The following is a 15,454-nucleotide window of genomic DNA, read 5'->3' on the forward strand; positions in this document are numbered from 1 at the left end:
AAAATGTGGGGGGGAACCAATAACTCATTCTGATATTTTCTTCCACTAGTTGGTCTTTTGACCAATCACAGATCTTTTCACAGCCAATCTGATTGATCAAAATACCAATTAGTGAGAAAAATATCAGAATTGGGCTGCTTGTGTAAACACAGCTTGATGAGGGATTACTTTAAGATTCCATTAATGAACTATGTAACATTGCTAACCATGTCAACTTGTTCTGTGTCAGTATGACAACTGCAAATTGTCAAGACTTGTCAAAGAAGCAATATGAACACAACTACTTTGACTGCAATATCATCTATTATGAAATCTCAAAACAAGCACAAGGTAACCATGTTTGCCCACAAAATGAGACGCACACACAAGTCAGTGTAAAAAACAAAAAAACAGGCCCATAACTCACAGGTGATTTCCAAACTTTATTTTGAATAACAAATAGGGCTTAGCTAAAGCCAAATTAAATTAATATTGCACAGTAATTAGCAAAAAGCTTTCACAGACATTCAAAGACCTTACGAGGGTGTAGTTCTGTCAATACACATTTTTAGGCCCACTCCAAACTGTAACATACTGTATCACTAATGCATTAGTAAAAGCACTGACCATATCAAAATTAGTCAATAAGAATGTGGATTAATAGCTTTGTAAAAAATAAATGATTATTTAGGAAGTTGGAACAAGGAGATGGTTCAGGTCAAAGGCAAACAATCCTCACTCTAAAATGTTTTCTCCCATGAATAGACGTTTATGCATGTCACTACAGACTAACGCACCAAAAAAAATTGTATCTATTATAAATGTAATCATCTGTAAAAGCTCGTCAGTACATTGACAATCGCCATAAAGAATGCTTTGAACTAAGTTACAGCAGCATGCAAACAATGGGGGACAGGACCGCCAAGATTCCTTTTTTTGAGAAAATGCACACTGGTTGAATCTGGCTCTTTGACAAGCCTTAATCTGTTTGTTTGAGATATAAATGATGGATTATCCCTCTGTAATTTCAATTACTTGTATTCATCTCTTAAATCAAGAACTAAGACATTTGAAGCCTGGACACTAGAGGAAGAGATGAAATCATTGAAAAATATGAACACTTACAAGGGCAATAGAACATGAAGATGTTTGATAACTTATCTCAATCGGACTCGCCATGCGGTACAAAGATCACAAATTGTATGCAGACAAAAACAACAGGAGACCGAATGTCTTTGAAGATTGAAAACAGTGATTCTCAAAATTCAATATTGAATCAATTGTAACTGCAAGCAAATGATAGTCTACATTCACAGCAATGGACTTTAGGGCACCCTGAACTATGAAACCAGAGTTTCTGAAGGAAAGTTTTCTGAAAACACACTTTCATTAGGATCCTGTTCGGCGAACACAAACATCCATAATTAAAATAATACATCTTCAAAAAAAGCAGACGGACCCAATATCCATAAAGGAGTCCATTCAGACAGGCAATAGTGTAAAGGACCTAAGCAGACGGTGGCTCTAGTTGGTGGTAAAAGTTGCCACGTGTCATTCCATAGCACCATGTTATTTTATCTGTCAAATCATCTCTTCTGGACAATGGAACCCGTCTCAATTAAGGTCACCTTTTTCTCTCCTACTCCGCTCCTCCAAGAGTGACTGCACACAGCATAATCTAAGAGGACTTCCACTAAGCCATGTCATCAGTCTCCTCGGTCTCCACTAGGCAGGCCTCGTCAGAGGTGGGAGACCTGAATGGGGGGTGGTACTCGAATGACGTGAGGACGGTACCGTGTCGGTGCTTCTGGTGCAGGAACCAAAAGACTGCCGAGATCCCCATGATGCCGATCACACTGAGAATTACCAGAGCTGAAAGCAGTGGACTGGGAGCTGAGTTCACAAAAAACAATGCAGGGATAGGTCACCATTGAGCTTACTGTATTTATAGAAATATAATGAATAGAACGCGCCAGGGCGCCTGTTCTATTCAGTCTATTTCTATGACTGTATGGCTATCTAAAAACAAAATGGAAAATGGCTTCACTTCACTTACCAGGTTTGCCATATTTCTCTGCTTCTGAAGAAGAAAGCAACAACATATCAGTGAAACATGACTAAAACTCAGAAATGAAAATTAACATAAATCTGCAACCACTTGTTAATCAAACTGACAAAACAACATATTGCTGCAGTGGATTTATGTCAACTGGGCTATTAGAAGCAGGACACACCATAACGTAGATCACCTGCGATTCAAAATGTGTAATTGTTGGGAAATTAAAAGAAAATGACGGCCAATATTCGGTTGTCAGAGGCTATTTGACGGCCGCCTACTGCGCACGGATGACGTTCGTTATGGTGTGTCCCGTCTCTTAAGAGTAAGAAAGGTTATGGTTCACAAATGCTGCTAAAAATAGGGCCTTACTTTCAGCAGTTTCACAGACCACGCCATTCTCTGGGTCTTCGACACAGCTGACTTTCTCCCACTCCCCTGTGCTGCTGTGCATGGCCACACAGGTGTCCATGGGAATCAATTCAGACTCACTGGAGCTATTCCCCCAGTTATTAAAGCTCAGACCCGTTTCATCTTGCCACTTAAAGTCCTCATCTTATCAGACAAATAAACAAAGACATCAAATTTAGAAAAATAGCAATGACCACTTATTCTCCCTCTTAAGTTCACCTTTCTTTCATAACCCCTCAAAAATATATTGTCCTAGAGAAGTTACACAGTCAAAACAACCCTGTTCAAATAAAATCAGTGGCGTCTGCTTTTTCTTTTTCACATGAAAGCCGTTAATAACTGGGTGTGGATCACAGTTTCTTTGAGTTTCTTTTTTTTAACCTCCTGTAACACAGAGCTTCATAAAAACAGGATTTCCTGACATTGTGCAGTTCCAAAATGGGACAGCTGCATTATCCATGCTTAACAAAACCAAAACTCTTTCCAGGCAGTTTTGGCACTACTGACAGAGTGTACAAGACCTGATGGACCTTATTAGCAAAGAAATGTACTCACAATACTCATTGTTACAAATATTACAAACGACACTGATCCCAAGGCCTACTTTAATATGGATTGTGGCAGTTGGTAAAGTGACCGCATTATACTGTACAACCAAGTGATATGGCAAAGTAGCATTCATAATACGGAGGTGTCATATTTTCTAGTACATCTAAAAGTACTTACCGTCACTGTCATAATACATGCCCAGCCACACGTGTACGTTGCCTTTCCACACCTGCGGACTGTACTTGATGATGAAATTATTCTCCTCTGCACTTTGGACACTCACCAGTTCTAAAAAGACAACATGGGACAATCTGTGGCAATTGAAAAACAAACATTGAGAGTAGTTTGAAATAGTTCCAGTTCAATTATAGCCTTTCATCTAATACATAAGAAAGGTGTAACATTATGTAATAAAAAGACAACTTCATATCGGGGGGCGTCGGAGTACCATATCCTGAGCAGATGGTTTTCGCAGCGTCAATCGTATAGCTTTTAGCCACGTCTTCTTCTCCATGGACGAAGTGGTAGCATCTTTGTCTGAAAGGCACCCAGGTGCGCCCATCTGCAGGACAGTCTGTGCAGAGAGTTAATCATGAGACAAAACCACTATAGTTTTCTACATCCACTTTCAAACAAAGTTAGGCGTCCCTGGTCCAACATACATTTCCAACAAGCTGCACAAACTAGTCAAGCAAGTGACCGTTTTATCAGTAGGGATGTGAATGACAAACAAGGATGTATGTTTGACTTTGTTAAGCAAGAGAGACTTCAGTGCAACATCCATTACATCTCGAGAACCCAAGATGGCTTATAGCCGGTCCCCATCTTTGGGTTCTCACCTGATGGTATGGAGGACAGCTGGCTCCATGTGAACTACAATACCGGCACTCTGTTTTAACCTTTAGAAACTGGATTAATCCTTGCTAGTGATACGGTTTTGCAAAGCCTTGGAACTTAACCTTCATATAAGCAAGAAAGAATCTTTCAAATGCAAAAGATACACCAACTGTTTGCAGTTTAGCAAAGTTGCACCTGGTTGTTTTCGCACACTGCCTCAGCTATGACACAGCCTCTCACCTTGTGCTCGCATTTCCATTTGACCGGATCGCATGCATTTCTCAAAATACAGCCGGGTGAAACTTTCCTAAACTGCGTAAATTAAGTGTATCTTTTGTATCAAAAATGATTATTTCTCGCTTATATAAAAGTTACGTTCCAAATGTTTCCAAAACGGCGAGGCGTATTTGCGTCTAGACGGAGCTTTTGGACAGTGTCGGGGCATTTGCCTAACAAGGCTAAATGGGACGTCCAATGGCTCAATGTAATGCAATGGATTTTATTTTATTTAACTAAGCAAGACAGTTAAGAACAAATTCTTATGTACAATGACGCCTACACCAGATGACGCTGGGCCAATTGTGCGCCGACTTATGGGACTCCCAATCACAGCCGGTTGTGATACAGCCTGGATTCGAACCAGGGTGTCTGTAGTGACATTTCTAGCACTGAGATGCAGGGTTACATACTGACTAAACCGCCCGTGTTGCATGCGCTGCAAAATAAATGTACACATACATGTTATTCAATCATTTAATCCAAACTGCTCGCAGGCGTCTGTGTAGCCAGGCGCTAAAATATGATCCAGTTGGTGGCGGTAATGCATCTTAAAGTTGGTTGCCAACCATCATATAAAATCCACAGAAGAGTGAACGACGAGAGATTAATCAAATAAAACTAAATGAGTTTCCCTTTTTATCTGTAGATTAACTGTCGGAGTAGAGAACACACAATTTGGTGTGACTCAATTCTACAAAGATCCAGCAAAAAAAGGACCATGTGCATTTCAGGTAAAACAACAACCCACTTATCTCCCAGGATTACCTACTAACAGCAAGCGAGCAAAATGTCCATAAATGTTTCATGTGTTTTGACCTGTTCCCAAATTAATATAGTGTCATGAAAATCAACAGGCACACTAATTAAATTGTCATATAGAAATCAATTGCAATGTGATCACCATTACACCTATTTACATGTATATATTACCATAATTATTTATATATTCCTACAACTAGTCACTTTTCAGCCCTGTTTACATGTATATCCATTCACCTATCACACCTACACTGACATTCTTGTGCTCACACTCACCACCCACACCACCACTTACGCTGCTTCCATACTGTTTACTGCTATTAATCCTGCTAGTCACTTTCTCCTAATCCCTGCCTAAATGTAAATTTCTACTTCAAATACTCCAATATCCCTGCAATTGTAAATTTGGTACTGGCACTAACCCCATGTAATTAATTGTTTGTTTACATTTTGTATGTGGCCCCACTTTGAGAATAGTCTATGCACATTTTACTGAGTATGGTTTTTAGACTACACACTTCCTGCTTCCTTTGTAAATTAGGGTCACATTGTTTGTTTCAACCTTATACCTCGTGTTGTCCGAACTTGGTTACAAGCCAAGTCACAATGCAGAAGGGTAGCCTTCTGTATTTCTAATAAAAACTAGCAAATATGAAGAAAAATATGAAGCCCTATAAAGCAGGAAATATTATCGTGCGCAACGCAATAGTAAAATGTTACAGTTGTTCAGCAGGAAACTGTGTGGAAAGGTTCTCGTCCAAGTTTAAAATGAACCACAACTTCCAGTTTTCTCGAACAATACCGATGAGTAAAGAGCATTTCGCACCCGGTTTTACACAATACAATTCTGATTGAAAAAAAATATACTATCTCGACTTACCACCAGCTAGAGTATATTGCCAACAAACAAAAACAAAAAGGAAATTGCATAAATATATGGGGCAAAGACGACATTTCTTCAGTGACTCCATGTTTGCGAGCTCCAAATCATGGCTCCAAAATGTTCTTCTTCGGTGTGGTATTAGGACGGACTACTTCCTGAAAAGTTGTATTGCCGCCAGAGATATTACGAACGAGAAAAGGTACACAGTGGACGTTAATATGATTCCAATGGAGTTTCCTATCTCCTCAAAGGAATTTCTGTTGCCGCCCACTACTGTACTCAGAAAACAAAAGGGGGAAATCCAAAACTTTTAACACCCTCTAACTTCCGGGAAACAACATACAAAACTAAACAAAAAGCAAGACAACAGAAAACATTTCGTCCCCCACGAATGATGCAGCGCGCCCCCCTCTTGGGCCAACTGAGATATCACCTGTGACTAACACATTTCAGTTAATTACTATAGCTCTCCCACCTTGGGCCAATCAGTGTAATTTCTGTGGCAAGACGCCTCATTCACCCAAATTTTGTCAAAATCGTGTCAGTGCTGTCTGAGATAGAGCATGTGACTATACGGGAACGCTCCTGGCAATGTAAATAGTTTGTTTGTATGCTTGTTTGCATGTGACTATTCCTCTTTTGTTTGTTGATATTTGTTAATACATTTTTTTTGTTTAATCCCTTAAAAAAAAAAAGACTATATGGGCAGGCGTAATCCACGACCGTCTAGCAATGTAAAGGTTGCGTGTTCGAGTCGCATGGGGGATGTATGTACGACCGCTGTGCCAATCATAATGTAACCTAATAGTGTAACATATCATACTAAACGGACCACGTTGCAGCATCTCACGTTGAAATTAAATCCCACCCCACTAACTTTAAATAGTGGTAAATACTCGCCCCAGTGCCAAGGGGCAGATTTGAAGGCCCCAGGATGAGGCCTAGGGCTGCTGAACAAAGAACTATTCAGAGCCAGCTATTTCAGGGGAACGAATCAGAATGAAAATGCTAACTGGAAAGACTTGAAATGCCCTCTATTACTAAATGTCTTTGCATCACCACATAGAATAGGGGTGGGCAATAATTTTGGTTTGAGGGCCACACTGGGATAAAAAATTCAACGGGCCGCACAGATTATTTTCCAGACCGATTTGTTTGTCAAAAGCAATTTGGGGGCTAAAAGAAGGGCAGTCGCTTATGAAAGTCTACAAACCCCTTGCACATTCTTCAAATTTTGCTGTCTTAAAATTAAATCTACTATTGCAGTGTTATGGGTATGCTTGTCACTGGCATGGACTGGGGAGTTTGTCAGGATAAAAAACAAATATGAAAGGAGCAAAGCCCAGGTAAAAAGTTAGAGAAAACCCTCAGTCTTCTGAAAATCTAACCCTAGGATAGAGTTTTATTTTTCAGCAGGACAATTACAAACATTTTAAGACACACCAGAAGGGCTTTCCAAGAGGTGTTGAGTGTTCCTGAGTGGTCCAGTGTCAGTCCTGACTTAGATTAGCTTGAAAAATCAGAGACAAAGTTTGAATATTGCTGTCCATCAATGATTCCCAACCAAATTTACTGAGCGTGAGCAATTTTGACAAAGATCCTGGATATCTGTTGCCGTAAGAGTTGTGCAAAGCTGGTAGAATATTTTGCAAAATTATTCTGTTTTAACACTTTCAATTTAGGGATTCATGATGTGTAAATTCTGGGCCAACACCTATATCTGATATTTTCTTTGCAATATCAACCAATACATATATATTAGTTCATTTTATGGACTTTTAAACCATTCTAGCACAGATACAAACTGCAACCAAGTTTTTATGTTCATAAGGCTAATAAGAAAATATGTCAATTGACTTGAATATGGGAAAGGTGTAACATTTCTTATTTGCATCACAAAGTGAGTGAAATACATCAGAGAGGTATTGGAAAGTTCGGGAAACCATCAGAGAAGATCATCAGGTATTAGGTAATAATTATGTGTGTAGAAAAAAAGATCTGCATTATTGCATACAGATGTCAGAATTCAGATATGACATCATTGTTTTAGCATTATTCATTGAGTTTTTAAAGTATGGCGCACTACATGGTTCAATGCGGCAATAAATCAGCACAATCTACTTTTTTGTTTATTTCAAATGGCTGGGGTCTTGAAGCTAAAATTGTGATCATGTATACGAAGGCCGGCCCAAGCCTTTTGGTGGCCCTAAGCGAGATTCGGTTGGGGGGCCTCCCTCTTGATGGTGGAGAGAAAAATGTACGTTTGAAAGTACATTTCCTGCAATTCTACACATGGGGCGTAGAGAAAATGTTGCAGTTTTAAAGCAAGTTTTCTGCAGTTCTACACATTGACCATGCGGCGGAGAGAAAATGTTTCAATTTTATATCACATTTCATGCAATTCTACTCATTTTGCCATGGGGCAGAGATACATTTGTGCAAATTTAAAGCTAATTTCCTGCAATTCTACCAATTTTGCCAAGGGATGGAGCTTTTTTGTGTTGCAGTTTTAAAGCAAATTTCCTGCAAAACCACACATTTTGCATGCCTTATGCCATGTTAATGATATCTGTCAGCTAAATTGTTTGCTGAAAAGGCTAATTGAGTGACTGTCAGTGACTGACAAAACAAGAGAAAAACTGCTGATCCACAGCCAAATTTCGAACTTGCACTTTGTGTATTCTACTATTCTAACCCTCAACAGTAAGTTGAGACCCCGACTGAGTTCAGCTTATGTCGCTTATGTCTTGAGCCGGCCCTGATGTATACCGTGCTAATGGCAATACAAAAATAGAGTAAGAGAGAGCAATGTACAATACGGCGATTGTGGAAAGTGCATGGGGGCTGCCATCTTTATGCGTCTCTGAAAGATGCGATTCTGTCACAATCCCTTCTAACGTGTCTTGCACTGCTTGTGAGCATCGTAGAGGGAAATAACAAGACAAAAATCAACAGGGAACATAGACGTGATGTCTTCTGCATATCCACTCCAGTTATTAGCTTTCGGTTATGGGGTCGTAAAAGCTAATATCACCAACCGTTCAAAAGCTACAGCCAAATTCGGAGGGGAAAAAACGATCCATTTGCTTAAGAGTGCACATTGGAGATTACTCACAAGCAGAAGATGGCCTCAAGCAGAGGAGGAAGATGAGATAAATAATGTATTATTCAACTATTGTAAGTATGCCAAGATCACGAGGCACATTGATGACTTGAGACCCCAGGCAATTGCCTTAGTTGCCTAATGGTAAATCCACCACTGCCAGTGCCTGAATTTACATGTTCCCTCAAAAAGTAGGCTTGCAAAGTTCAGTGTATGTTTGAAGCTTGTCAAAACAAATGGTTATGCAGCAACTCCCTTTTACATTTTTAATGCACCAGCTAAAATTATTGGGAAGTTGAAGAATATCATTGTACATGCATTTCATTCTATATAATTGTATTATAGATTGTGGAGAAGGAAACAACATGTTAATTAAGGGAGAAGTGGTTTTATTGTTATGTTTTGTTTTGAGAAAGGAGTTGGGCCCCAGGAGGACATTGATTTACAGAATAACCCATTAAGTCCTCTAGATGGTGCCATAAGTACATCAATTGTACAGATTTCAGTGATTGCAACCCAGTAGGATAACATGCTGCCTGAAAGCTTGCAGAGTGCCTCTCTATTTAATAAATTACAGTATAAATATGTCACAGTCACACAGGAACATATTTTACATATATATTCAACTGAAATTACTGACCAATTGGATGTAAATAAGAAGCACAGTGAATTCCACCCATTCTTAGGTTGTATAGCCAAATCCTTACTTGTAGGCCTACCACGACTCAAATGATGAATAACATTATTGTCTAATTAATTCATCCAAAGCTCCCAGTGAAAAATAAACAAGGCACAAGACATTAAGAAGTGAGAAGAATGTTGGTGAGAGCTGGAATGGCAGAGAGCTCAGTGGGGTATACGAAAGCCACAGCACTAGACAAAAGACTAGAGACACTACATTAATAAACAATACAAAATCAACAGGGAACGTAGACACGATGTCTGCTGCATATCCACTGCAGAAATGCTTCAGCAATGCCAGAGATTCTTTGGAGGTTTAACAGCCAGCCTGAATGTCTTTTTTTTTTAAATTAAAGTGAAGACAAGTTACTGTAGCAATGGACAAGACTGATTGGTAACTCACATGAACCCACTTAGCAAATATGTCCAGTAGACATCTCATCTAAAAATAACAAAAAACATGAATACCCTGTTATTATCTTCAGGAGCCCTCCAGGACCTGAGACCATACAGCCATTTTAGATCGAACCCTGTGTGAGCGAAGACAGAAAGAGCAATCATAGACACCCATCCATTCAAAGTCATCAGACTGTTGAATGTAATAAATCATAAATAATGGTCACATAGAAAGAGAACACTCGTATTTCACGCTCCACTGAGATAGACCTTGCCAGAACCCAAAAAGATAAAGAGCCCTTTGTACTCTCCCTGTGTAAAGGCCACGTTTTTCGATGGAACTAAAGACATGGTTATTTCAAAGACGACACATCACCACACAATCATTACACCTTTGTTGAGATCGCTCATATTACCTGCAGACAGACAAAGGGGCAGAATGGGTAGTATGCCGTAGCTGTAGTAGATGCAGAGGCGTGTCCGGCTTGTAACAGCTAGACGCAGGTGGCTGCAGGCCACAGACAGCTGCAGCATGGATCTGGCTCCTCGTCTGTCTGCTGCTCACGGTTTCCCGTCGGGTGGCACCACACCCTGCAGGAGACCAGGAAGACCCATCTGCCAGTCCAGGGCTTGGCCACCATGGCCCTCTCCAAGCCCCCGTCCCTTAATCCTCCCTCTCATCCACTATCCACCCAGGCCTGGTCACAGCCCTCCCCAAGCCCCCATCCCTGTAGCCCCCCTCCTGTCACCACTCACACTGGCTGAGATTGGGACATGCATGTTAACACCATGGCCAGGACATGGTGTTGATAATCTCTACACTGCCCTCACCCTCAGGGCTGTGAATGTGCTAATGCCAAACACACTGTAAGTCCAACTCAACAGAATGTCTCATCAACAGTAAGGCCTGTTCAGGCATTCTAAGGACAGACTAGAGAAGTGAGTCCTGGTATATTGATTAGATTGCTTCCATAGCTGATTTACAAAACAGTGCACAAGATGAGAAATAAAACAGACGAAAGGTTAATGATAAGATGCATTGTCAGAGTTATATTACTCGGCTGGATTGACATGATTCTACCCCATTTATCCAATTTCCTTTTCCTGAGGCTTCTGTACAAATCAAATCAAAGTTTATTTGTCACGTGCGCCGAGTACAACAGGTGTAGACCTTACAGTGAAATGCTTACTTACGGGCTCTAACCAATAGTGCAAAAAAGGTGTTAGGTGAACAATAGGTAAGTAAAGAAATAAAACAACGGTAAAAAGACAGGCTATATACAGTAGCGAGGCTATAAAAGTAGCGAGGCTACATACATACACAGGTTAGTCAGGCTGATTGAGGTAGTATGTACTTGTAGATATGGTTAAAGTGACTATGCATATATGATGAACAGAGAGTAGCAGTAGCGTAAAAGCGGGGTTGGCGGGTGATGGGTGGCGGGACACAAAGCAGATAGCCCGGTTAGCCAATGTGCGGGAGCACTGGTTGGTCGGCCCAATTGAGGTAGTATGTACATGAATGTATAGCTAAAGTGACTATGCATACATGATAAACAGAGAGTAGCAGCAACGTAAAAAGAGGGTTTGGGGAGGCACACAATGCAAATAGTCCGGGTAGCCATTTGATTACTTGTTCAGGAGTCTTATGGCTTGAGGGTAAAAACTGTTGAGAAGCCTTTTTGTCCTAGACTTGGCATTCCGGTACCGCTTGCCATGCGGTAGTAGAGAGAACAGTCTATGACTGGGGTGGCTGGGGTCTTTGACAATTTTTAGGATCTCCCTCTGACACAGCCTGGTGTAGAGGTCCTGGATGGCAGGCAGCTTAGCCCCAGTGATGTACTGGGCCGTACGTACTACCCTCTGTAGTGTCTTGCGGTCAGAGGCCGAGCAATTGCCGTACCAGGCAGTAATGCAACCAGTCAGGATGCTCTTGATGTTGTAGCTGTAGAACCTTTTGAGGATCTCAGGACCCATGCCAAATCTTTTAAATTTCCTGAGGGGGAATAGGCTTTGTTGTGCCCTCTTCACGACTGTCTTGGTGTGTTTGGACCATTCTAGTTTGTTGTTGATGTGGATGTCGAGGAACTTGAAGCTCTCAACCTGCTCCACTACAGCCCCGTAGATGAGAATGGGGGCGTGCTCGGTCCTCCTTTACCTGTAGTCCACAATCATCTCCTTAGTCTTGGCTACGTTGAGGGATAGGTTGTTATTCTGGCACCACACGGCCAGGTCTCTGACCTCCTCCCTATAGGCTGTCTCATCGTTGTTGGTGATCAGGCCTACCACTGTTGTGTCGTCTGCAAACGTAATGATGGTGTTGGAGTCGTGCCTTGCCATGCAGTCGTGGGTGAACAGGGAGTACAGGAGGGGACTGAGCACGCACCACTGTGGAGCTCCAGTGTTGAGGATCAGCGTGGCAGATGTGTTGCTACCTACCCTCACCACCTGGGGGCGGCCCGTCAGGAAGTCCAGGATCCAGTTGCAGAGGGAGGTGTTTAGTCCCAGGATCCTTAGCTTAGTGATGAGCTTTGAGGGTACTATGGTGTTGAACGTTGAGCTGTAGTCAATGAATAGCATTCTCACATAAGTGTTCCTTTTGTCCAGGTGAGAAAGGGCAGTGTGGAGTGCAATAGAGATTGCATCATCTGTGGATCTGTTTGGGCGGTATGCAAATTTGAGTGGGTCTAGGTTTCTGGGATAATCGTGTTGATGTGAGCCATTACTAACCTTTCAAAGCACTTCATGGCTACGGACGTGAGTGCTACGGGTCTGTAGTCATTTAGGCAGGTTGCCTTTGTGTTCTTGGGCACAGGGACTATGGTGGTCTACTTGAAACATGTTGGTATTACAGACTCAATCAGGGACATGTTGAAAATGTCAGTGAAGACACCTGCCAGTTGGTCAGCACATGCCCGGAGCACACGTCCTGGTAATCCGTCTGGCCCCGCAGCCTTGTGTATGTTGACCTGTTTAAAGGTCTTACACACGTCGGCTATGGAGAGCGTGATCCCACAGTCGTCCGGAACAGCTGATGCTCTCATGCATGCCTCAGTGTTGCTTGCCTTGAAGCTAGCATAGAAGTGATTTAGCTCGTCTGGTAGGCTCGTGTCACTGGGCAGCTCGCAGCTGTGCTTCCCTTTGTAGTCTGTAATGGTTTGCAAGCCCTGCCACATAAGATGAGCGTCGGAGCCGGTGTAGTATGATTCAATCTTAGCCCTGTATTGACACTTTGCCTGTTTGATGGTTCGTTGCAGGGCATAGCAGGATTTCTTGTAAGCTTCCGGGTTAGAGTCCCGCACCTTGAAAGCGGCAGCTCTACCCTTTAGCTCAGTGCGAATGTTGCCTGTAATCCATGGCTTCTGGTTGGGGTATGTACGTACACTCACTGTGGGGACGACGTCCTCGATTCACTTATTGATAAAGCCAGTGACTGATGTTGTGTACTCCTCAATGCCATCGGAAGAATCCTAGAACATGTTCCAGTCTGTGATAGCAAAACAGTCCTGTAGTTTAGCATCTGCTTCATCTGACCACTTTTTTATAGACCGAGTCACTGGTGCTTCCTGCTTTAATTTTTTCTTGTAAGCAGGAATCAGGAGGATAGAGTTGTGGTTGGATTTACCAAATGGAGGGCGAGGGAGAGCTTTGTACACGTCTCTGTGTGTGGAGTACAGGTGATCTAGAATTGTTTGCCCTCTGGTTGCACATTTAACATGTTGATAGAAATTTGGTAGAACTGATTTAAGTTTCCCTGCATCTCCGGCCACTAGGAGCGCCGCCTCTGGGTGAGTGGTTTCCTGTTTGCTTATTTCCTTATACAGCTGACTGAATGCGGTCTTAGTGCCAGCATCTGTCTGTGGTGGTAAATAAACAGCCACGAAAAGTATAGCTGAAAACTCTCTAGGCAAGTAGTGTGGCCTGCAATTTATGACAATATACTCTACTTCAGGCGAGCAAAATCTAGAGACTTCCTTAGATTTTGTGCACCAGCTGTTGTTTTCAAATATACACAGACCACCCCCCCCCCTCGTCTTACCGGAGTGTGCTGTTCTATCTTGCCGGTGCAGAGTATATCCCGCGAGCTGAATATCCATGTCGTCATTCAGCCACGATTCCGTGAAACATAGGATATTACAATTTGATGTCCCGTTGTTAGGATATTCGTGATCGTACATCGTCTAATTTATTGTCCAACGATTGCACGTTGGCGAGTAGTATTGACGGTAACGGCAGCTTTCCCAGTCGCCTTCGCTGGGTCCTGACCAGGCATCCGGCTCTTTGTCCTCTGTACCTGTGTCGCTTCCTCTTACAAATAACGGGGATGTCGGTCCTGTGGGGTGTTTGGAGAATGTCTTGTGCGTCGTCTTTGTTGTGTAAAAAATCTTTGTCTAATCCGAGGTGAGTGATCGCTGTCCTGATATCCAGAAGCTCTTTTTTTGCCGTAAAATACGGTTGCAGAAACATTATGTACAAAATAAGTTACAAATAACGCATGTCATTTGCTGCCGTAATGGACCACATACATAAATTTCCCCTCTGTCTCAAGAGGACTTGTGTCACGTCTTCATAGTATGCGACAGCGGTGTCAATCTCAACTCTGTGTGAGGTAAGGTCAGTGTGTTGAGGCAAATGACTGGAATTCTCATGTACTATGAGGAAATTGGTACTGTAGGAATAATCTCACTTCCGGGCCTTGGTGAGCCAGTCTCTGGTAAGGAGATAGGCCTTTACAGGCCATGCTGTGCTGTCGCTCCAATCATTCCTGAAAGCTTTTGTTTTTGTGAGGAAGATCCATAAGAAAATCACTGCAAAGGCTATGTCAACGGTAACTGCTGAAATTGTTTTCATTCAGCACCTTATCTGTGGAAACAGAGGTTACCGGTATCATTTACGTACAAAAGGAGACTCAAAGAAAGGTTAAAATATAATACACTTTCAAAGATAGGCTGAATTTCTGATATGCTTCCAATTTTTCTGTTCTTGACACATTTCACAGTATGGAAATATAAAATAATAAGCTACTAATATATTTTTTAATCTTCAAAGTAATTTGTCTTCCACTTGTTACTTCTGATTGTTACTGAACATTTTTACTCAGAAATGTATGTTTATGTAGAGCAGGAGCAGCTGCCATTGGTAAAATTAAGTACAACCAATACAGACAGTGGATTGATGGGGTAATGATCAGCAATAAGGAGGGAGGAGGCAAAGACTGTGAAACAAAACTTTATAGCTAAAGACAATGAGGGGATTTGATTAATGCCCCGGGCGAACCGGATTAGTGTTGATTGCAATCGTTTTAAAACCGGGCTGCCTTCCGGGGGTGAGCCAGGTGCCCTGGTCAAATTCGACGGCAAAGACGGCTGAAAACAAAAGTGATGTATGTCAAGCACGTGGAGTAATGAGTTAGGATTCAGTGTTTCCACATGCAAATTTGTTTACTCTTTATAGAAAACTCATATTGCTTTACCTGCATTCCCAAGGAAAACTACTATATATTTTATAGAAAATACATGTT

At 41.8% G+C, this 15,454-nt stretch overlaps 1 protein-coding gene across 1 annotated transcript; it reads right to left on the bottom strand.

Moving 5' to 3' along the window:
• Positions 1–409: 409 nt before the first annotated feature.
• LOC106581808 (CD302 antigen) lies at positions 410–6,138 on the bottom strand. Its single transcript, XM_014164142.2, has 6 exons — positions 5,751–6,138; positions 3,444–3,569; positions 3,173–3,283; positions 2,408–2,590; positions 2,036–2,059; positions 410–1,872 (listed from the first exon to the last, which is right to left on the bottom strand). The coding sequence occupies exons 1-6, from the start codon at positions 5,839–5,841 to the stop codon at positions 1,673–1,675; spliced, it is 735 nt and encodes a 244-aa protein (XP_014019617.1). The 5' UTR covers positions 5,842–6,138; the 3' UTR covers positions 410–1,672.
• Positions 6,139–15,454: the final 9,316 nt, after the last annotated feature.

The sequence above is a fragment of the Salmo salar genome, chromosome ssa21, assembly GCF_905237065.1.
Source record: "Salmo salar chromosome ssa21, Ssal_v3.1, whole genome shotgun sequence".
NCBI classification, from domain to species: Eukaryota; Metazoa; Chordata; class Actinopteri; order Salmoniformes; family Salmonidae; genus Salmo; species Salmo salar.

Bases quoted from the DNA above. Each gene is read 5' to 3' on its own strand.
- LOC106581808 (XM_014164142.2), bottom strand. From the start codon at position 5,841: ATGGAGTCACTGAAGAAATGTCGTCTTTGCCCCATATATTTATGCAAT. The intron at 3,284-3,443 runs GTACTCCGACGC...TTGTCTTTTTAG, and splicing joins AACCATCTGCTCAGGATATG to AACTGGTGAGTGTCCAAAGT. The intron at 1,873-2,035 runs GTAAGTGAAGTG...TTGTGAACTCAG, and splicing joins AGAGAAATATGGCAAACCTG to CTCCCAGTCCACTGCTTTCA.